This window comes from Citrus sinensis, chromosome 5 (assembly GCF_022201045.2).
Source record: "Citrus sinensis cultivar Valencia sweet orange chromosome 5, DVS_A1.0, whole genome shotgun sequence".
Lineage (NCBI taxonomy): Eukaryota > Viridiplantae > Streptophyta > Magnoliopsida > Sapindales > Rutaceae > Citrus > Citrus sinensis.
Window position 1 is genome coordinate 3,474,621 of NC_068560.1, and position 25,412 is coordinate 3,500,032.

At 30.0% G+C, this 25,412-nt stretch overlaps 1 protein-coding gene across 2 annotated transcripts; it reads right to left on the reverse strand.

The window, feature by feature from the left end:
• Positions 1-387: 387 nt before the first annotated feature.
• Positions 388-2,123, reverse strand: LOC127902701 (uncharacterized). 2 transcript variants are annotated; one of them, XM_052442494.1, is made up of 3 exons: positions 1,981-2,123; positions 868-999; positions 388-685 (listed from the first exon to the last, which is right to left on the reverse strand). In XM_052442494.1, the coding sequence occupies exons 1-3, from the start codon at positions 2,019-2,021 to the stop codon at positions 610-612; spliced, it is 249 nt and encodes an 82-aa protein (XP_052298454.1). In that variant the 5' UTR covers positions 2,022-2,123; the 3' UTR covers positions 388-609. The 2 variants fall into 2 exon arrangements, with proteins under 2 accessions (XP_052298454.1, XP_052298453.1); XM_052442493.1 differs by having other exon boundaries at positions 388-999.
• Between the last annotated feature and the right edge of the window lie 23,289 nt (positions 2,124-25,412).

The window sequence follows — 25,412 nt, forward strand, 5'->3', positions numbered from 1 at the left end:
TTTTGAATCCCAACAATCTAGTTACATCATGAGTAAAAATTTTATATATTATGGTGGAGGTTTTTAAAGTTTTAATATTGATGAATGAGCGGGCCCAACTTGATATATTTGTTGTGACCAAGATGAATGAGCTGAAGCAAGTAGTATCTGTTATGTTTAGTAGTAGTGAGATTTTGTTTTCTTGTGGACCAAGAAATATATTGCTGTGTCCTTGCAGCTGATATCAAGCCTCTATTTGAACAAGAAACTTCATTTTGATATATATCAAGTATCGTAAATATGGCAGGCTACCTATGAAAGCTTGTCATTAACTTTGTTGCGACGACACAATGAGGCCATTTTCCACCAACATTTGGAATTGATTAACAGCATCATCTTCTGCATTGAGCCGCGAGGATCGCAAGTAAAAATGTGTAACATTATCAAAACTATATTATGGAATGAACATAAACTTCTAATGAGATCAAATATAGAGTATACATTTTGATCTTATTAAAATCTGAAATATAAGTGGAATCTCTATGTTAAACTTCTTCAATTATATCGTCGGCTGGCCTTTGTTGTTGTTCTGTAGAATAGATATTGATAGGTGGAAACCATCCCAAAATGTCATCGTAGATCCGACGACAAGCATTGATGAACATGCTGCCATATTGATAGACAACAATGATAATAGCAGCGCAACCTAATGCAATGTAGCAAATTATTTCAGCAACTGAGTGAGTGAAAAATGCGGCGATCAATGACACCGCAGAAAGAGACCCACAGATAACAGCAATAAGGCCCCAAAAGTGTGAATGATTTGCTTGATTTCGTTGGGCTACAAATGCAATACACTGGACTATTACAGCCACAAGAAACACATACAAGCATACTCTATGAGTCTCCTTCAACGGCTGAGCTATGCCTTCTACACTTGCACCCAGAACAGCAGCAATGGTTGCAATCAGATATCCAAAAACTTTTAGGTGCGGAATCGTGGAAAATAAATTTCTGTTTCTGCAAAAAAATCAATATACATTCATGGAGAGGTTAGCAGAAGCAGCAATAAAGAGGAGGAGGGAGATGTTATATGCTAAGGGTTATTTTTTCGGGTTCGAAATTGGAGGATTGAAAAATTGTGAACACTGCAAAACCATCAAAATTTATTTATGCCCTGCACATTTCCCTCTGGAACAATGGTGGCGAGCCATGATTGTTAAAGTCAGAAGCTTGTTTTGTGTTCTGTTGAATGCGTTTTCTGCAATTGATCGTTTGTTGTGTTTAATCTTGATTAATTTTTTGTGTTATTTCTTGATTAAATGGTGTTGATTTATCACCTATCAATCATCCTGTGGTGTATCTGAATCTGATAATACTTCATATTATTATTACTATAATGACTAAATAATGTTTTTCATCATGCTCTGAAGAAACAGAGCAGGAACAACAACAACAACAACATAAGCGACAGCAGCAGCAGCAACAACAACAAGAGCAACAGCATAAGCAAGCCGCAGCAGACAAGCCAAACAAACCTCATATATATTACTGGGCTTAAAATAACTCCTATATATTCATCATACTCGCCAAAACACAGAGAACAGAATAAAAGGAAAGGAAGAGAAAATAAGTTTATGGCCTTTCTTACGGACAAATGAAATTAAGAATGTAATTTAGCTTCTTTCCTTCATTCTCAGAGGACTGCAACGTAACATGATTCATGGGTAGCTCTGAAAAACCACTCAAAACAAAGCAATGAAAGTACAGATGCACAGCAGAAGAATCAAAGTACAGATGCACAGCAGCAGCAGCAAGCAGCGGCATACAACCCTCATATATGTTAATAAACAAACCAAAGTACAAATGCACAGCAGAAGAATCAACCACCAGCATACAAACCTCACAAATATTCATCATACTCTGCCAAAACAACTCAAAACAGACATGCGAAACAAGCCGAAGTTAAAAGAAAAAAAAATGTAATGAAAGTTTACGTACCTTGAAGGATTAACGTGCTGTTGAATTGGAAGATGCATCATATTGATTTCTAACGAACCTATTCAGCTCTTGAACTCCTAATGCAGTCCCCTCCTTTTCTTTTTTTAATTTTTAAAATGAAACAGAGAAATTTATACAATGTCATCTGGTCATGACCAGGAGCTGCCTCAAGTACCAAATTGGTTTAATTACACTGCAGTCCCCGTTTTTATTGTAAAATAAACAAATATCAGAGATTTCTAAATTTTGATTTGCTAGTCCTACTTGTTTTAATTTTTTCAACTTAAAGGTTGTTTGTTAAATGTCTGAAGTTTGAAATTTTATTAATTTCAGACCTTTTCCAAAATATGCTTGTTTGTTTTTTGGAACTTATGTCTGATTTTCAGAGATTTACATATGAATAGAAAAAGTAAACTTTTGTGACTTTTATCTGAATGGAAAAAGGTCTGAATGACAAGTAAATATTATATTCTAAAAATATCTCTGTAAAATAATTTATTTTCTAAACTATAAAATCTAATCCTCTTTTTTGTTTTAATTTATAAGGACATACATGTGAAATAACCAAATTTAAGATTTTTTTATTATAAAAACAAACAAGATGCCACTTATATTCATATATTTAAAAAAGAAAAACAAACATATCATTCATATTTTCGTAATCAAACCCATTCAGACTTTAAAAAAATTCAGACCCATTTAGATTTCAGACAAAAACAAACGCTACCTTAGATTAAAGGATGGGTTTATTTGAATTCATGAAAATACTCTCTACACCAACAACTATTTATTTATTAAAACCATAAATATTTTGCTCTAGACACCTTCTTAAATGTCAAATACATCATTGCTAGCTAATTTTTAATTTTTGCTAAATAAAATTAATTAAAATTATTTATATGCCCACTAGTATCAGTTCCATATCTCTAGCAGGTAGCAATTGAATTCTATTGCTGATTGAAAGCTATTAAAGAAGGTATGTGAAAAATAATTCCCAACCAATTGTGATTACGAGCACAAAATGGCGTTACTTCCAAATCTTAAGCATTGCTTGACTCTCATTATCATCATATATATAGCTAATAAGTTGTTCTATGCAAGAATTGTTATTGACCTCAATCAAGTCTTATAAGTCCTTCAGCACCAGCAACTAGTTTAGTTGAATTTTTAGAAATTGATGTCACCATTGGTGATCGACAAATAAAAAAGAACAATGATTAGACTTATCAATTCTTATATATATATATATATATAGCGCAAGACCTTATAAGCATTCATAGGACAAGAATCCTCATGATTTGAACAATAACATTGTCTATTTACCAAAAGCAAAATAGAAAAAATATATACCAAGTTATTGTCTTATATGTCTTTTGTTCTATTGGTATTTTATCAACTTATCATTATACAACAAAAAGTTAATAAAAATCTAGGCTATTAATAACTGACAGATAAATGAATAATTATAAGTATATTGTTTATCAAGCTTCTAAGTTCTAACAACAAGCATAAAGAACGGGCAAGTTCTTATTATTATCCTTTTTTCCTCCTTCTGATACTCTTTTAAAAATTTAACATTTTGTATATATTATTGGTAAATTAATTATTTTTATAAAATATTGAAACTATTAATTTTATATAAGATAAGTATTATGACAAAAATAAGATATTAACTACCTATTAAGAACATGAAATGAAATTCATATTCATATTTGAACATATATTTAAGTCTAAAATATTTAAAATAATATGTATTTATGTATCAAAAGTTTGATCATTTTTACTTTTATGATTTTACAGCAAAATCAGGGACTGTAATGTTAATAAATCAAAGATGATGATCCTCATGATGACGTTTTAATTACGTTCATATGACGCAGAGATGACGCACGCTGAGGGGTTTCCATCATTTGGACAATTTACAGTGACGTGGGCCTTTTTTTTCTAAGTCGACCAGTCAGCGCGATTGAAAAAAAATGTCACATTATCTTTCTTTCCCCTTAAATTAAATTAACATTTTATCTTTCCCTTTTTATTTATTTATTGTGAAAGAGGAACCTAGCTTGATTTAGGGTCATTGCATGTTTAATCACACTTAAAGGGCGAAGTCATAACCAACAAAGTGTTGGCTCCACTGACAATGGAGTTCCTTTAAGTGGCTTGACTGAGTTTGCTCCCCAGTTCAAGTCGCAGAGAAGTCGCCTTTATTGGGAGAACATGTGTCTGTCGGTTCGAGCGAGGACTTCTAGTCTGGGTTGTGCTACGGGCTTAAAGATGTCTCACACAGTTGGAGCCCTCCCCAGGATACCTCGTGGTCAAAAAAAAAAAAAAAGGGCGAAGTCATGTTTAGCCATCAGCGCTGGCTATTTAGTCCAAATATTAATCCAAAATTAATAATCCTCTTTTCAACATGAGTTTAAGATAAAATACTCTTTACCTGTCTTTTTCTTTTTATTTAATCTAATATTTATTATTTATTAAATTTAAAAAATCAATTGCCTAATTTATTTAAACTAGAATTTTGTATTATGCTAAATATCAAAATTTATTTATTAACTTATTTTAACATGTATTTTATTTAAGAATAAACCAAAATTTTAATTCAACAATTTATTTAAAATAGTACTAAATATAAAGATCAGACATCAACAATTTTTATTCACTAAAATATATTTAAATCAATATTGAATATTAAACATAAAAATTATTCAATTATTAATTTGCAATAAGATTATATATTAAATATTAAGTTCAACATATAACAGTATAATTTAAAGATAATTATACTACTGCATTTAAATAGTTATTTTATCTTTATCAGATTAAGCTTACATAATCGTGTTCAATATTTGTAATAAACAAAAGACAATATTCTTTAGTATTCAATTAAGTATAATCTAATCCTAAAAGTTAATAAAGTCCGCTCATAATTTTCATTTCTATGTTTAATCACTATTTTATGTTATTAATCCAATAGTTATAGAAATAACGAGATGGGAAGAAGTTTTTAACTTTTGATAATTCTTAAAGATATGAGAGTTAACTGGATAATCAACTCAAGAGTAAATAAGAATTTATCCTTTTAGTTTTATGCCATCTTCTCCAGTTGCACAAATAAGAATGTTGTAAAATTTTTCTCTGGGGACATTCGTGGAACATGCATAGGACCGGGAGGAAGGAAAAAATAAAAAAGGAGGCTAACTATTATTAGTTAAATTATGAAACAGTTATTAGTTAAATTATGAAACGAATGCTAACTATTATTAGTTAATTATGAAACAATTATTAGTTAAATTAAACAATTTTTTACATCGATAAATAACCCTTTGTCGGCAAATTATGAAACGAATGCTAACTAATTTGGGCCAGCAGGCTTGGGCTCTTTTCCAGCTTTCCTATTTGGGCCAAATTACAGTCTTCACCAATTCAACTGATCCACTTTGCATGCGCAACGCCAATACTTACTTTGGTAAAGCCGACAAGAAGCATCCATAAAAGATCTTCTATATTGACACACAACAATGATAACAGAGGCGTAAAGCCATGCAATGTATAAAATGGTATCATTAATTGAGTGTGGAATAAATGTGAAGACCGATGAGATGGTAAAAAGAGATCCAAAGATAATAGAAATAAGGCCCCAGAATTGTGAAGAATTTGCTTGATTACACTGAGACTTGTAATCAGCTACAAGTGCAATGTACTACAAGATTGTGGTTAGGAAAAAAGCACACAAGCTTACTCTATGAGCCCCGATCAATGGCTTAGTTGTACCTTGCATATTTGCACCCATAACTGTAACAAAGGTTGGAATAAAATATCTAAAAATTTCACGGCTGTAAAAAACCATAAATACACGTCCATATTTGTTAGTAAAGGCAAAATAACAATAAGAGTGGGAAGTAAGGATGCGTAATTAAGTTGAGTTATTTGGTTGTTGGGTAAATTTCATTTTGACCACTATTCATTCCTTTGTTAACATCAAAGTGCTCCCAAAATTTTTAGAAATAGTCCATGTTAATGATAATATAAATGTTATAGTTATAAACAAAAAGGAAATTAAAAAGGAAGAGAAAACAAAATGTCAAAAGATGGCCAGGACTTTTGGTCAACTTGTGAGTGGATTGAGTTTGTTTTTATTTTTAATTTTTTTACAGTAATAAAAGTGTACCTCGAAAATCGAAGTAGTGATGATGAGTTGATGATGATGATGAAGATGGAGATGAAGTAGTAATATGCAGAGACTGATAACTTTGTCAAATAACGAGAGACAAGGAATAAATTCAAGAATAAATTCAAGGAAAAAGGACGGTTAGGTTCTGAACATTTGGTTCTTTAAAAAAAAAATTTGAACGTTTGGAGAAAGCGACATAAAAATCTCTAATATTTTAAAAAAAGTAAATAAGTTTTTTTTTGTTAATAATTCTGTTTATTTTAACAAAAAAGGGTAAAATTGTATATTTAGAGCAAAATAAAAAACTATTAGCCTCCCAATATGTAGAGAAAGGGACATAAAACTCCTTAGTGTTTCTAAAGAAAGACATGTAATCCAATTTTCATTAATAAATTTCATTTATTTTAATTGAGAAAAACATCATCATCATCATCATCATCATCATAATAATAATAATAATAATAATAATAATAATAATAAAAATAATAAAATTAATACATTTTTAATAATATTTATTATAGTAATAACAATGGTGATAATAATAATATTAACAATAATATCAATAATAACGGCATTAATAATGATAATAATAATAATTAAAAAAATAAAATTTAATAAAATTATTTTAATGTAATAAAAATGACATTAATAAATAACAATAATGATGATGACGATAATGATGATAATAATAATAATATAACCCTTTCATAGTTAAAATAAACAAAAATTTTAATGGGAAGGGGTCAGTGGCGGTGCCATAAATTTAATTTAGCAGGGGTTAGGTTTAAATAATAATGTAATTTAAAAAATGTCAACAAGTAATAAGTACCATAATTAAAATCTATTAATATATTCAATACATTTATAATTAATCTCGACATGTTTTCATATGTTAAACTCGTTAAAGAATAAACTTGTCATCAAGAATACAAAATAAATCTTTTTCTACATGTACAACAATAATATTACTCAATTATTGATCTCCAATCTGATTTCACAAACTATTTTTCACCAAATTCATAGTTAAAAATGCCTTTTTTTACTGTAGTCATGACAACTGGTAAAATCAATACTAATGTTATCAATAAATAAATTAATGAATACAAGTTATCCTTTTTAGAATCAACTATTTTTCTTGTTAACCTATCAATCATATTAAATTTTGAAAATTTGTTATTAGAACCCACCTACGTAATGTAAACATCAAATTGAATTTTAAGTGCCATAAGATTCATTGAAAAAAAAGATCATTTTGATAAACTCAATAAGATGAAATGATGTCTATTTTTTTGTGTGAGGAGAGTTAGGGTCCAATGAATCTCAAAATAACAATATTTCTTTATATATAGGTTGGAAGTTTAAAATAAATACTTTATATTTTGGTTATTTTAAAATTTCAATAAGGGTTTTTATGATAAATCAAATTAAAATTGAGACAAATATTAAATTTAATTTGTAAATTTTGAAAAACCAGGGGGGCTTCAGCCCCTCCTAGTCCTAATGTGGCACCACCTATGGAAGGGGTTATATGTCTTTTTAAAAAAATATTAAAAAGTTTTATATCCCTTTCCCTAAACACTGGGGATGTAGCAATCCTTTTCCTAAATCCCATGTAATTATTTAAATGATGCGAGTCTAACTAAATCTCCTTCAAACCTTATGTGTTTTTATGTTTTTTTTTCTTGAATAAAATGTTTTTAACAACTTATTATTTTATAAAATCCATTTTCATGTTTAGATTATTACATAGATATTAAAATTTTATTATTTAGCAGTTAATAGTATATTTCTATAAATTGAATATATTAAGAATCACAAGAATTTTAATATTGTACAAAATTAGCTTATCTCGTTCGCAGAGAGATCACATTGAAATGGAGTAGGCAAAATAATTTCCTTGATGGGAGTAAATATATATATCAATTAATTAGTGATGGCGCTTTGTCTGTTTTCATCATCGTCATAGCAGCCGTGCTTTGTCTGATGCCCTAGGCATGTGCTGTGGGAGTAGGGAACCATTGATTTTCTAGCAATTGAAGCAAGCAACAATTGATTTAATTCACTTAAAAAGAATTTTGAACTAAGAATGTGGTCATGCCAACGAAAAAAGGTCCGAATTTTCAAAGTTGTTGACAAAAGAGCGTCGATGTTTCATCTTCTGGCCCTGCACTTTCTATCTGCTTTGTTTCCTCATGTAGACCGAAGTTGCTTGGCTACTTACCTTACTTTCTAACCGGTCTTTTTCCTTATCGACCAAAGTACGTTGGCAATTCCAATTTCCAACCACATATCTGTAAAGTGAAGAAACGTAATTTATATTGTGCTTGCTAAATACAATATAGTGTACTAGATCCACTCTGATACATTTGGCAGTTCGTATTACATAGTATATTATTATTATATAAATTCATATTTGTTATAATTTTTAGTTGCATTGCACAATATTAAAAAGGTGGTTAATTGAATGAAAAAAGCATAAAATGCTTTTGCTATAATCCAGCCATATGTTTTGTCATTAATTATTAAAAGATGTTTTGCCATTTTAGAGACATGCCACCACTCGTGGGAAAACAAATCCTATATCTTTTTAAGGGGCATCTCGTGCATGCATGCTTCTATTGATGTGAAATACTTCTTCGTTTCCTGATGAGATACGCATTTGACTTCTAATTTCCTAAAATATTAAAAATAAAATGAGGTGATGTGACAATTAAAGCTATTCTAGTATAGTATAATAAAGTCTACTCGCCAACTTTACAGGAGCTGGCTAAGTTACAGATTCTGTAACATACAGATCCCACTTAGCCAGCTCCTGATTGGTTAGCTAGTTACAATATGCTCATATGCAAAATAGTCAGACTGGCAGTTAAGCAGGTTGAAAAAATTGTGATCCGTAATTCGTTAATGAAACTCTATACATATTCTCATATCTTGTATAACCCAGCTAACTCATCGAGCTAATTATATTAAACTACATATATTCTCCTTCAATCCTTTCTCATCAAAACAAAAATCTTCTAGCTCCTTCCATTAGTCCATATAGTTATTGCTGAATCAATGCAGCCACTATTACAAATGACATGATTACTTAGTTCATTAATGATATATAATATTTCCTCATGTGAAGAATTTGTATGATTTATTTTGCAGAAATGTTATTTTATAGATGGCCTACCAAGTTAATTTTGCGTAATCTGATTCCAGTTAAAATAGTGTCTCGTGATTGATAAATCAAATTTTAAAATCATTAAAAATCATTGACTTTTCAACGCTTGCTCTTATCCATTCTCATTTTAAATCAATTTTTTATTTATTTATTAGTTTTATTATTTATAACTTTCTTCCTTCTCTACCAGTCAAATTCGCCACAAACTTACCTTTTTTTTTTTTTTCTATTTTTGAGTACTTTTACTGTGCCAATAGGTAGATTAACAGTTCAAATTATACAAGGATGCAGAGCAATATATCAAATTAATAATAATTTTTTTCTTAATTTTTCATAGTTTATACCCCCGTAAATTAAAAAAGGAGCCATATTTCCTGTTCAAATTAATTAATATTTGTCATGCGATTCAACCAAATTAATTAATATCAATATTTTTTTTGTTAAATAAGTTTATTTTATGAATATATAATTATTTTGAATGTATTTAATATGTATGTATCTATTTTAATTATTCTAAGACGAATTTGCCCTTAAATCGGCTCATAGGCGAGGAGTATTTCTAGTATCTTCAAGAGTTAACATTAGCCAACCATTAAAGATCACGAAAAATCTACCATAATAATTAAGGCATCAGTTTCAAAACCTATATAATCTAACATTTTCAGTATCCCGAAAATGTGAAAGCATAAACTTTTTAACCATTAAATTTCATGAGAGGTTATGTTACAAAGACATTTTATTAGTTTAATTAAACATTAAATAATCTTATTAAGGAAATAAAATAATTTTGTGGGTATTTTGATACTTTTAGCTTATTTGCATAAAATAATTAAAATAAACTAATGTTAAAAACGTCTCATGTTAAAAACACCTTCGTGTCATCCATTATCATATTTTGAACCTAAGACCTTGTTTTTATTTTTAAAATCAGTTTACCAATTTAGCTATTGAATATTTAATGCAATAAAAGTTTATAAACCTTTTTATTGTAACCGTAACAGCTGTATGGTAAACTACTAACTCGTGTGATGTTTCATGTTGATTTACTTGGCTGTTATGAACTCAATATTGTAGAATAACAAGGAATATCTTCATATATTATCAATTTATTAATTAATCAACAAATTAACAGTTTATTAGTTATATTGAGTTGATCAATAATATGAATAACGCTACACTTCTCAACTATTTAGCGGATGCTACCTCATCTGTCGTGATAATAGGTGGGTAAGTGTAGCGTTTTTTTACATTATTATCTTAATAGTAATAATATATAATATATTATTATGATACTCATTTAACTATTGTATATTATTTTCAGTCTCTCAAAGACGTTACTCTATGGATGTTTTTATTATAGAAATGATCAATTAACATTGATGGTTACCTATTTTTCTTTCCTTCTAGATACATATTTTGCAGAATCAAAGAAGATACTTACCTAATTGTTAGTCAATTCATATGGGTTAAATTACACATAATCACAGTGCACATGCAAAATGTCAATGGCCGCAATCATACTCTCAATTATACATTTATTAACTAAAGTGAAATTTTCAATGATCTCATTTGCATTGGCTTATAGTAAGATCATGTTTAGAAAATTTCAATTATATATATAATTGAATTTAATATAATTATTACTCAAATGGTAATTTTTTAAAATAAATATACATACATCATAATATTATTAAATTGTTGTGTACGGTTGATATGGTAATATAGAGCAATGCTAGTAACAGTCGCTCTTGGGAGCGACTGTTGCACACGCTGCTTCACTGGATGACACGCGTTTTACAGTGCGGTAAATGTGCCAACTCATTAATTAGAAAAGCACTTATTTCTTTTATAATCCACTTGAGATACTTAAATTACAATACTACCCTTATCTTTGCGGCAATTACCATGCACGCTAGCGACCACTGCTCATTAATTGAGCTATTATAAAAAGGAGGAGCAAAACTTGGGTTGGACCTACAACCGCGACAAGAGAGGTGATTAATATCAAATCATTATTATTCAACTTTGTTTCATTTGGGTATGTGTACCCTTGTTTAAATATCGGCACTTATTACCTTATATAATAATATAATTGTAAAAATATAAAATAATAAAATTTAATTTTTTCACAATCGTTAAATTTTCATCAAATGATTATAGGACAATTATATACCTTACATTATTATATAAAGTAACAAGTTACTTAAATATAACTGGGCTTTAATTTTTTTCTTCTGAGCAAATGCTGATTGAGAAAATTGTTGCCCATTTCACTTCTTAGACTGTTTTGCAGAATGACCACTAGGTCTTTAATCTTTCTTGAATGTACCCATTAAGTCCATAATTTTTTCATAATACTCCCTCAAATTCCTAGTGCTCAACAGTAACTGATACAGCAAGATTTTTGCCCTTACAATTGTTAATCAATTGCAACTATAAATGTCAGTAGAATTATAAGAGTTAAATACTAAACTTAAGTTTTCAAGTTCTTTTTCCTGTAGGGGCTTCGTAGGTTAAAGCTCTTAGTCTTTCAAGTTTTTCAAGTTCGCTTGTAGGATTCAAGTTCCTTCATGTTTCAAGATTACTCCAGTTTCATTCGCAAAAATAAAAGAAAAAAAAAAACTCAAGTTTCATTTTGATGCCATTTGAGCAAATTCTTGATTCACCAAATTTATTATAATTGAGATATACTTCTAGAACGTGCACTAAACTGTAAAGGGGACATATTCAGATCCGAGCTTTAAAATATCAATAAACATTATTTATTGAGATTATTATGAATTTTTTTAATTAAATAAACTTTTATTAAGCACTAAAAATATCATTATTAATTTTATGAAAATTATGAAGAACTGTGTTTAGGACCATATTTTATTAAGACTTGTAAGTTATTTTTTCAAAACGTACTAGACCTAAAAAAAATTTGTCCCATCAAAATTTTTAAAAGAATATGGCTGCCAACCATTGGGTGTGTATGTTACATAATCCGTAACATAGCAAGCTCCATAAACTTGATGTCACTGTAATGAAGAAAAATGGACAATAGTTAAGCAAAGCATGTCATACGAGCAAAGGACACATGTCGATATATCTTTAAAAGAATATGACATGAATAGTGTGTTTCCTTTTCTTTTTTTTTCTTTTCTTTTTTCACTTTGCTTTCATAATGATTTAGTTAGATAAGAGGATTTTTGCTAAGAAAATAAAATAGCGTGGGTTTAGTTAGATTATTGTAGTTAGCCATATGTCACACCAATTAGGTTCTATCAAACACTTGAGAGAGTGTTTGGTTAGTAAGAAAATGCAAGAAATAGAAATAAAATGACGAATCTAGAGAGTGTTGATTTGAGTGAAGTGTAATGGCTGAATTATCATAAGTCATTAGTCATATGAGTTAAATAACGAAATGCCTGAGACTCAAAGTTTGGAACCATCAAGCTAATCAAGATAACATTCAATAGGCAAGCTGAAACAACCAAACCCTAAGATTAAGAACATCATCTTCACCATTGAGCCGCGAGGACTGCAAGCTAAAATGTATAACATTAGTCAACAAGTTAATATCTTTATACATGAACCGGATATGCCTAAGATGAAGTCATAACCATACACTATCAAAACTATATTATTGAATGGAAATAAACTTCTAATGAGAACAAATATTGAGAATATGTTTTGATCTTATTGAAATCTGAAATATAAGTGGAATCTCTCTATTAAACTTCTTCACTTATACTGTTGGCCGTTGCTGTTGTTCTGTGGAATAAATATTGATATATATCTTGAAACTTTTTCAAGATTTTGGAGAAAAATGGCCCCAAAATGTCATCATAAATCCAACGACAAGCATCCATAAACATGCTGCCATATTGATACACAACAATGATAATAGCAGTGCAACCCAATGCAATATAACAAATGATTTCAGCAACTGAGTGTGTGAAAAATGTGGAGGCCAATGAGACTGTAGAAAGAGATCCAGAGATTATAGCAATAAGGCCCCACAACTGCGAAGGATTTGCTTGATTGCGTTGAGACACCTTTTCAGATGCAAATGCAATATAGTGGACGATTATGGCCACAAGAAACACACACAAACTTACTCTATGTGTCTCCTTCAACGGCTGAGCTATCCCTTGTGTACTTGCACCCACAACAGCAGCGATGGTTGGAATTAAATATCCAAAAACTTTTAGAGTCAGAATCGTGGAAATGAAATTTCCTTTTCTGCCAAAAAGTTAATATACATTCGTGGAGAGGTTAGCTGAAGCAGCAATAAAGAGAGGGAAGAAGATGTTATGAGCCAAGGGTTATTTTTTCAGGTTCGAAATTGAGGGAAATGAAAAATTGTGATCAGTACAAAACCATAAATATTTATTTATGCCTCTGGAACAATAATGGCGAACCATGATTGTTAAAGTCAGAAGCTTGTTTTGTGTGTGTGAATCTGTTGTTCTTACTCGTTCTTTAGGTACGAAGAATGTAGAAGTACATCGTCAAAGGGAAGAAGAAACACAAACTAATTCATATTATATGTGCTGGTTTCTCGGATTCACATATAAGATGTAGTAATAATAATAACACCACCACCAAAACTTGTCCCATTAATTTTTGCGTAATATTAATATTGGCTATCAAGTTGGTATAATACTTTATCTACACAGCTGCAGCCATAGCGTGCGATTACAGCGCAGCTGCTCATCCCTTATATTGTCGGAAACTTTAGGGTGAAAGAGAAACTACGGGTGAAAGAGAAGTAACACAAAAAATTAATCAAGATAAAACACAACAAGTGATCAATTGCAGAAAATGCACTCAACAGAACACAAAAAAAGTAGCTTCAGCTTCAACTGCTGCTGCTACATCATCCACTGCTGCCGGATCCCTAGTCTCTTCCACAGGTAAAAGAGAAACTAGAGGTGCCTTTGAGGCTGGTGCGCTGGGTGAGTTTGAATTGAGGCAGCTACTCCACCACCTATATGGTGCTTTTGGGGCAGCTGCGCAACCACAGCGCAGCTGCTCCATCCCCTATACGGTGCATTTGCTTTTGAGGCATCCAATCCGATGCGTTTGGGGCATGGTGCGTTTGAACGGTGGATGATGCAGCAGCGGAAGAGACTTGGGATCCCGCAGCGGTGGATTGACAAAACGATATTAGATATTAAAAAAGAAGCGGCAGCGGCAGCAGCAGCATACATACTAAACAAACCAAAGTGAAAACAAAGCAGCCCCAGTAGCCACAGCCGCAGCAGTGGCAGCGGCAGCAGCAGACATACTACAAACCAAAGTGAAAAAATGCAAGGAAAGTCTGCGTACCTTGAAGGATTAGCGTGCTGTTGAATGGGAAGATCCATTATGTTGATTTCGTAACAAACCAATTCGCCTCCTTTTCCAGCGCTAAGTGGTGATCAATATACAGATGAAATTAAGAGCACACGTAATTAAAAGACTCCCTAAGTGATCAATATACACATGAAATTAAGTGTAAACGTAATTAAAGGCACTGCAGTCCCTGTGTTTGTGTCCAAATGTCAAATATATCCTTTTTAGCTATTTTTTAATTTTTTGCTAAATAAATTGATTAAAATTATTTACATGCCCACTAGGGTCAGTTTCATATCATATCACTAGCAATGAGGAATTGAGTTTTATTACTAACCCAAAGTTATCAAAAAAAGAGATGTGGAAAGAATTCCCAACTAATTGTGATTGTGAATTAATATATTATTATTGTAAATTCAAATTACTAGTTGTTTAGTAGACGAGCGTTATGAAACCAAAAACAAAAAAATATTACATATTAAGAACATGAACTTAAATTCATATTCACATTTATCATAAATTATAGTTAGTTAATACATAATTTTACTATAAATTAAATTAACTAAAATAAGAAATGTATTAATATGATCAATATATTAAATCACATGTATGAATAAGTCATTTTGATGGTAAAAAATATATTTACATGTAAAAAATTTAAAATAATATAAATTTATATATCAAAATTTTGAAATGTTTGACTCTTTGTTAACCAAAATCAGGGACTATAATGTCAATAACTCTTTGTCAAATATACAGAAAGATGGAGTTGGAAATTTTTTTCCACAAGGATAGTGATTCTTTGTTTGTTTGTTTGGATTCTTGAGATGTGTTTGTGTTGATGCTGCTTCAGTCAACGTTGATTTTTTTTTCTACTTCTACTTTTCTTCTTTTTATTTAGTTTAACGTAGTGGCCAATTTTTTTCCATGACCCTACACGTACGTAACATCAACTCAAAATTAATGGGATTATTTATCCTCTTTTTAGTATGAGTTTGGAATAAAATCCTCTTTAGCTGTCTTTCACTTTTTATATGATATAATATTTATTATAAATTAGATTTAACAAATTAATTGCCTATTTTTTTAAATTCACAACTTTATTTTTATAGTAAATATCAAAATTTATTCATTAACTTATTTTAACACGAATTTTATTTGAGATTAATATCAAAATTTTAATTCAACAATTTATTTACACTAGTATTTAATATAAGATCAAATTTCAAAAATTGTCATTCAATAATATATTTAAACCAATATTGAGTATTAAACATAAAACTTATTCAATTATTAATTTACAATAATATTGAATATTAAATATCAAATTCAACATTTAATAGTATAATATAAAGATAATTACGCTACTGTATTTAAATAATTATTTTAACTTTTATTTAATTAAGTTTAACATAATCATGTCCGACATTTATAACAAACAAAGGACAATATTATTTATTATTCAATCAAGTATAATCTAATCCTAAAAATTAATAAAGTCCATTCATAATTTTCATTTATATATTTGATCACTATTTATATTATTAATCTAATAGTTATAGAAATAATGAAAAGAGAAGCGATTTTTAAGTAATTCTTTAAAATATGAGAAATAACTGGATAAATGAGAATTTATCCTTCTAGTTTTTTGCCATCTTTTCCACTTGCACAAACAAGTAAATGTTGTAAAATTTTACATCAATAAGTCAACAACCCTTTGTCAACAAATTTTGAAACAAATGCTAACAAATTTAACAACTCAAAAGATAAATATATTTTTATTACATATTCAAATTATTGATTGTATGTTAGATGAGTGTTATGCAAGAAAAAAAGAAAATATTAACCACATATTAAGAACATGTTAATTTTGAGTCTTTTTCAATACGACTTATTCACAAGTGTAGCAATTCAGATTTGATGGATTTGGCTTATCGTCTTTTACTACGACTTCAACGAGTCCCGTGGACGGTGGACGGTGGCTCAACACTTCAACGAGTTTTATACACGGCCACAGCCCACAAGTGATCAGATGAGGACTGACGAAAAGATTAATCCAAAAATAATGGGATCAATTAGTATTTAATATAAAGATCAATTATGAATTTTTTTTATTCAATAATATATTTAAATCCATATAGATATTAAACATAGAAATTATTCGGTTATTAATTTACAACAACAAAAATTATTTGATTATTAATTTACAATGACATTAAATATTAAATTCAACAATTAGTAGCATAATTTAAAGACAATTATACTATATAAATGATTTTTTTAGGTTAATATAGTTATGTCTAATATTATAATAGGCAAAAGATAATTTTATTTATTATTCAATCTAGTCCAATCTAATCCAAAAATTTAATGAAGTTCAACCATATTTTCTAAACATAGTCTAAGTCTCATCATTTCTAATTTTCTATGTTTGATTATTATTTTATGTTATTTTTCACTCCACAAATTGTGTAAGTCTACCCCTTATTTCAAAAAATTATTTACAAAAATTCACATTATTTTTTAAAATTTAGGTGGAGGAAAAAGTTTAAACAATTAACTAAGTAAATTCTTCTCACACCTAATTCCTAACATAAATTTCATAGCTATTTATCTCATCATTCGTTTTCATAGTTAAAGATTTAATACGTGGCACTTCCTGATGAAGTACCGTTTTCTACTTTCTGGGCCTTGCCAATTGCAAGGCCGAAATTGGTGTGCATTACAAGATTATTTTATGACCCGTTATCATGAAAAAAAATATATATACTTTATGACGACTTTTCTTATTAAGAGACAAGTGGTTTTGACATGTGAAAATCGTTTTGGAACAACTCGGCAATAGCAAATAAATACAAAGAAGCGAAATTAGGATGATTGAAATGAACAGAAACATGTCTGTGACTACGATAGTTAAAACGAACATTCATGCATAGGACAAAACAAAACGGGGGGCAATAACTAAATTAAATAATACATCAATAAGTTAAAAGCCCTTTATTTGGGCCAGCAAGTTTGGGCTCTACTCTCAAGTCTTGATGCAGCCTTTCTATTTGGGCCTGACACTACAGTCTTAGGTCAACCTAGCGAACAAGAATGATCCAACATGCATGTGCTATTACCTAAGTTGGTAAAACGACAACAATATCATTTTGAACACTTTGAAAGAAACAGACAGGCAGTTTATTCCCCGTTGCACTGGTCCCCCTAGGCCTTGGCTGCTTTGTGATAAAGCCAATGGCAAGCTTTCATAAACAATCTGCCATATTGATATACAACAATGATAATAGCAGCGCAAATCCATGTAAGGTATAAAATGATATCGCCAATTGAGCGTAATCAGCTGCAAGTACAATGCAGTAGAAGATTGTGGCCATAAAAAATGCACACAAGCTTACTCTATGAGTTTCCAACAATGGCATAATTTTCCCTTACACATTTTGGCACCCACAATAGCAGTAAGGATCGGAAATAAAATTGTCATTTCTGCAAAACTATCAAAATTTTATATATGAACAAATTAGTATTTTCATGATTCTACTTGTTATACATGTCTCTTTGGAGGTAGTTCAATTGATTGTTATTGCACTTTACGGTTACCTAAGTTCAAATAAAAATAAGAGGTAAGAGTTAGTATTTCAACGGTAAGGTACACTCAAAATTTTAAAATATTTGTCACTACGCGCTACCTCAGCATATAAGTATAAACAAGGTTACAAGAAAGTATGCTCCTAATTTTATAATTGCATTTGTATCTTAAAGCGTCCCATGCTTAAGCACAAAATGCTACAATATCCACAATTCACTACAAATAGGATCCTATGTGACCTAAACAAAATTCTACAATTATTAAATATATCAAGAATCCACACTATCACTTGATGCAAGCTAGTTACAACAGCAACTAGCTTTGACTTTCGTTGATCAGAGCAGGGATATAAGCTTGTTAACAATAACGGAGCTATTTCCAGCACCTATAACTTGACCAAATTACAGAATTTAAAGAGCGAAAAATGTTAGGTTCATTTCATTTGAGTGGCCCAAAAGCCCATAGTCCAAAAGACTTTCTTAATGTGCATTTATTATTAGGTTTTGGAATTGATGTGTGTATAAAAGCAAATGAAAATAGCAGCCCTTGAAAAAATGTTCATGAGAAGACGAGGAGAGAAAGATACTGACATGAAATTATTTTTGGGCCAAGGATTTCAATATTTGAGTGGGCAATAGGAAGATGAATTTAATTATGTTTTCTCTCAAATTTAGAGAGTAAATTTCTGTCATCGCCCTTTACAATTCTAATGATATTAGTTTTTGTTTTATCTTCCCATTGGTTGTTATTTGAGATACCTACTTGTTAGAGAGACATACATTAAATTATTATTGTAAGTCAAGATTGTTGAAATTCTTAATATTGTTAGTCTCTAGTATTATCTAGAAAAAAAATTTGTGTTGTAATCTCATTATTAATATAGTGAAATGTTATATCGATGTTATATCGTACTACAATCCTGTGATTTTTCTCAATTTAGATTTTCCACGTAAAAATCTGTATCTTCTTGTAGTTGATTCATGGCTTTAGATTGTGTTCATTTATTTTTTTGCTTATTTATTTATGGTATACATCCTCTTTTAATCATATAAAGTGGGAAAGAGTTTGTTTCTACTTAATTTGTGTGGATTCTTTTCCCAACATAAAATTAATTTCAATTTTTAATTGTATGCAGCTTGTAGAGAAATTAGATTTCATTTTTTTCTTTCTTTAGATTTCGTTAAAATACGTATAATTGTTTCTAATAGGATTTTTTATGACGCAAATCTGATTTCTTTGACATGTTTTAAGGTTTTAACATCAAGTGGAGAACCAATTTAAAAAGGAAAACTAAAATTTCGAATGTGATGGGGGTAGTGAATTTAATTTAAAAATCCTTATTGATCGATCAATCAAGATGATGATCTTGAGTTCTTTCTTCTCCTTCACTGAATCGGCATTCTTTATCTAGACGTTTTTCATATATAACAAATACCTATATTTAAATTTTATAGTAACAATAAAAGAATGCATATATACATATGATGATTGAGAAGAATAAGATATGATCAATTCACCGTACACTATCAATAATTATATATTGAGTGAAAATAAATTTTAATGAGAACAAGTATATACTTTAATCTAGTGGAATCTGCGAACATAATGGGAGTCTCTAGGCTAAAAGCCTTGGGTGAAACTTTAAAAGAAATATTTAAACTTCTACAATTACACTGCTGGTCGTTGTTGCTGCTATGTCGATGACGTGAACTTGAAAACAATTCAAGGTGTTGAAGAAAAATGGCCTCAAAATTTCGTGATAAATCCAAAGACAAGCATCCATCAACATAGTGCCATATTGATGCACAACTATGATAATAGCAGCGCAACCCACTGCAACGTAGCAAATAATTTCAGCAGTTGAGTTTAAAACGTGGAGATCAATGAGAGGGCAGAAAGAGATCTGGAGATTACAGCAATAAGGCCTCAGAATTTTGAAGGATTTGCTTGATTGCATTGAGACATCTCATGGGCTGCATATGCAATATAGTGGACGATTATGGCCGCAAGAAACACACACAAGCTTACTCTATGAGTCTCCATCAACGGTTTAGTTGTGCCTTGCATATTTGCACCCACAACAGCCACAACAGCAGCAATGGTTGGATTCAGGTATCCAAAAACTTTTAGGTAGGGAATTGAGGAAATGAATTTCCATTTCTGCAAAACCATCAGTATGCATTCATGGAGAGGTTAGCAGAAGCAGCCATAAAGAGAGGGAAGGAGATGTTATAAGCTAAGGGTTACTTGTTTGTGTTCTCAATGTCTTCCTGGCTCCTGCTGATCAAAAATCGGTGCTTGCTGAACAAGTAAATGCTGTAAAATTTTCTGCTGGCCACTTTCTTGGAACAGGCATCGGACCAAAACAACATTTGCTAAAATTTTAAAAAAATAATAATCATCAATAAGTCAAATGGCCCTTTATCACCAAGATGCCACGAATGAAATCAAGCTCGCGGATTTGGGCTACTAGGTTTGGGCTCTAGTCTTGAAGAAAGACGAACTATTTGGGCCATTATCCGTGAGAATCACACTCATCAAACTATCTGGTAGCAGTAGTACTATTATTAGCTGTAATCAATCATCATTTTAATTTATGCGTCTTTTGAATTCTTTTGTTTGTTCTAATTGCAATATAAATGAATTAGAATATCAAATAATTTTTTTTATATGGACACATTTTTTTCCTTCAGGTTACGAAAGAGAAAAGGAACCACAATTTTATTACTTTAATGGCAAAAAGTCAAAGATAGAAATTGGAGATACATCAATTGTGAAATAAGCCCCAAAATAAAGAGGAAAAGGATTGATACACTCCAAATGCTTAGAGAATTTAAAAAAAAAAAGACATTTGAATCCTAATTTGTTAACGGTTTAAGTAATTAAAATGTTATTATGATATGTTCCCTTAGTAATAATTGGTGATTACTTAAAAACCCTCTTCTAAAAATCACAAACCTAAAATACTAAATTCAATCGATTAAACTAGAAATTGGATATTTCTTCAGCGTTTCAAGGCCATCACCCAACAGCAATCATCATGCCTTCCTCCTCCTTCCCTCTGACTTACCGCTATCATCGTCATTACTCCCTCTCAACCACCACTCAATACCTTTCACATTCCAAAACAAACCAACAAGGAAACCCACAATTACACAGCACAAGAAGAACAAGAACGAGGAACAGGGGAAATACGGCTTCATTTCCCAGCTCAATCGCTTACTCACCTATACTTTTGTAATTTAATTAACAATCAAATGGTTAAATGGGAAAAAATAAGAAATTAAATTGAATTTGTACAGAAAAATTCAAAACCTTATAAAGAAGGGTATTTTTGTAATTTTATTAATAATTTACGGGTAAAATGGACGAGTCAAAATATTGACTTTTGTTAGAGGGAGATAATAGTAATTATAAGTTGAAAATAAATTCTCTTAAAATTAACATAATACATTAACAAATGGGAATTTAAATATCTTTTTTTAAAACATTTAGAAATTTTCTCTTTCTCTAAATGTTTGGGGTGTATCAGTCCTTTTTCTTAAAAAAGATAATTAAAAAAAAAGCCAAACCTGAATTCTAAAATAGAAAACCCAATTCAATATCAGTGGAGCTTCAAGGAACCACTATCACTGTACAAAATTACTATAATTTTACCATAATTTATAAATACAAAAGCACAAAGATGCAGTCTTTTATCTATTAAAACTCTCAACATGTAAAATTTTCAAATACCCAAAAATCAAAAAGGGACCACACTCTCATTTCCAATTCAATATGTTTCTTTGGTAACATGGATTTCGGACAAATGTTTCCTTTAGCAACCAAGCCAAACAATTTTGCATGAAGAGATAAAAAGCTTGCAAAGCCTAGGTGCCAAAATCATTGGCACCACTAAATGTAGGCATAATAAACACAAATATTAAAAAAGAAAAAAAAAAGAAAATTGGTGCAGCTTTTACCTAAAATTGTAGGATAAACTTTAAAAGTTTCAGTCAGTCATGCCAATCATTCTTCAAATCATGAATATTCTTTAACCAACTTAGAGGCTTTAGGAACTCAAATCCCAAATTCCATCTTTCAAGTGCAAAGAATTGATTTGTTTCCACAAATACTAGACTCTGAATTAGAGCATGAAGTATATATACTATTATTTTTTTTTTTTTGAGAGTGAGGTTTGTTAGGTAGAGAGAATGAGAGTATAAAAAATTTACCAAGTCCAAATAGTTGCAGTCTTTCCCCATCATTTAGTAAAACGATGTACTTCAATCCATATAAAACTATGCCGTTTTAATTCAAGCGAATAATTTGTGATAAAAAAAATTTGAAGAAAGAAGCATGTGCCTAAAATGTAGGCTCCATAAAACGGTGCCACTATCACATCATCATCATCATCATCATAATAATAATTAAAAAAATCAAAAAAATTAATTTATAAGAGAATATTAATTTTTTATTTGCGTACATGGCTAAATAAATTTTATATAGTTAACTTATTCGATAAAATTCTATCAATTCTTACTAAACATCTAAAACTTGATGTCCTTTTCTACTGCTGAGGTGGAATAAAAAATAATAAAAGAATAAATAGATATATCATTTATACATGTCCACGTGGCAAGTAGATTTAATTCTATGATAAAAATTATGTCCTGAAGCACTTCAATTATCATTTTATGACAGAGTCCCTTCACTAAATTCACTAAGTTTTGTCAATCATAATCGTAATTTTCAAACCTCAAGCTTGTATCTATTTGTATTTGTCAAAAAAATTTAATGTACATGAATCCGTCACAAGACTTCGTCAATGCCAAACTTCTATTATAATATTTAAAGATTAAACAAGATTGAGTGTTAACTGAAAAGGAAGCATAAGCAATTACTTATTAGTCTTTAGATTTTCTTTGCAAGTGTTTGCGATTCATGCACGTGCGGGGGATCTGAAAAGCATTTAAAATAACATTTGTTTGACATCAGCATCAGCCGTCAGCAGGTGCGTGAATCTCTGTACGGCTCTGTTGTTGTCCATTCCAACATTTCTCCATCATTTAATAATCATTAAATAATAATACCAAAAGGAGTCAAATGTCTCAATGACAGAGCAGTGCTGGCTGAAAGCAACCGACGCACGCGTTGGTCCTGAGGGAGACATGTTCCTCTCTTTTGTTACCCCTATTTTTGTGATTTATTAAAAGGCCCTTATACTTTATGTTATATTAATATTTTACAATAATTTTAGTATTTAAATTAATTGTAATATGCTTTTTTGTTTAACATAACAAGTAAGATTTTCGAAAAATATTTTTTATTCAAAATTTTATTTTTATTCAGATTCAAGAAAATAAGTGCCATTATTAATTAAAAAAAATTGCTCTGGGACTTTATCAGAAAAAAGGACAAAAAAGAGTAGCTTTAGGCCTGCTCTCCTCAGTAATTATTATCAACTCTCGTTTATAAATAAATACAAGACATATATACCTTAGATAAGTCAATGATTCGTTCTCAGCTACTCCTAGATTTTGGTCCCACCTCATTGAATATTAATCAACTCTTCAAAGGCTCTAATCTTATTATGGAATTGTTCAATGTTAGATTGGAAATCTAAGTGAAAGCAAACTTCTATCTTACCGCATGATGCGGCGTGACTTCATGGGCGAACCTAGTCGCCTAGCATAGGCCTCGGAGGGGCTTCGGTCCCTTCTAGGCTTTAAAATTTATTTGAATATATTATGTTTGGTTTGTTTGAAAATTTAAAACTCCTTCTAGAACTACAATTTTTTTTAAAAAATATGTTACATGTTTCGTCCATTTCTTATATGTGTTCTGGACTTGAAAGTAGTGTCCAATTCATAATCTAATTGATTGACATAATTGTCAATCCCATAGTTTTAGATTTTCAAAAATATCAAGTAAAAGTCACTAGTTTTTTACTTCTTAATTGGCCAACCGATTTTAGCACCCTTTCAAAAACAAAATTTGGACGGTCTCCTTCTCACATTCAGATCAAAAACAAAAAAAATTATCAAAGTTGTCTTATATGAATTAAATAGTTTCAGTTGGAGTTATCTGATCAATTAGATCTCTTACCATTTGTGGTAAATTTTTTATGTTTGCCTAAAATAATTATATTAATTTAAATCATTGCTTGAAAACCACAAAGAACAATCGTCAAAACATCAAATTGTTGATTAAGTTGATAATGAAGTTATTATAATATGTAACTTTCAAAAAACTGAAAATGAGTCGAGGGCAATCGTAAATATTTTAAAAATCATTAATTCAATGAAGTTTAATAATTTGATAATTATTTTTGGTTGATTTTTTTTTTCAATTGTATTGTATTAAGCCCCTCCTAGATAAAATTTTTGGGCCCGCCACTATGTCACTTGGAAGCCCTTGCTCAAAGTATTTGAACCACCAAACAAATATCTCTGCTCTGCAACCACTTTTGTATTCATTAGTTAGGACTGGCTCTAGAGTATTGGGGCCTTAGATGAATTTTTTTTATAAGATCTCTTTACATATCCAGCAGCTTCAATATTCAAAGAAATTTAAAAGAGTTTCAAAATTCAATCAAGTTTTTACTATATTTTGAATATCAACAATCAACAAACTTTTTAGAGTAAGAAATTGTAAAGAGAAAAATGGTTAAAACAATATTTTTATATTTTCTTTAAAACTATTATTTTAGCAAATTATTTCTTTTACTTAAAAAATGAACCAGGAAATGTAATAACTTTCTTTATAGAGAAAAGCACAAGAAATTTATAATATTAAATAATTAAGGCTTTTTTTCTTAAATAGATAAAGAATATAATATTTTTCTTGAAAAAACTAACAATGAATTAAAGGTTAGATAATAATATTAATTAGAAATCTTTAACATCAAGGTTATCAAATATAGAATTTGCATACAAATTCTTAATTGTAAGATAATTATTAATTAAAAAGAGGCATAAAAAATAGACTTTTGTATTATAAGTAAACTTAAAAATCTATTAATTTGAACATATTAAGAAAATACAAAAATAATCATGATAATAATTTTCCTAACATATGGGACATAGGTGACCATAGTAAGGCTTTCTTAATATATAGAACTCTAACCCACCATCTAATTCACTTATCCACCACTGTCACCAGATCAGCTATTTCTTTGCAGTCATTCTCTGTATTCAAAG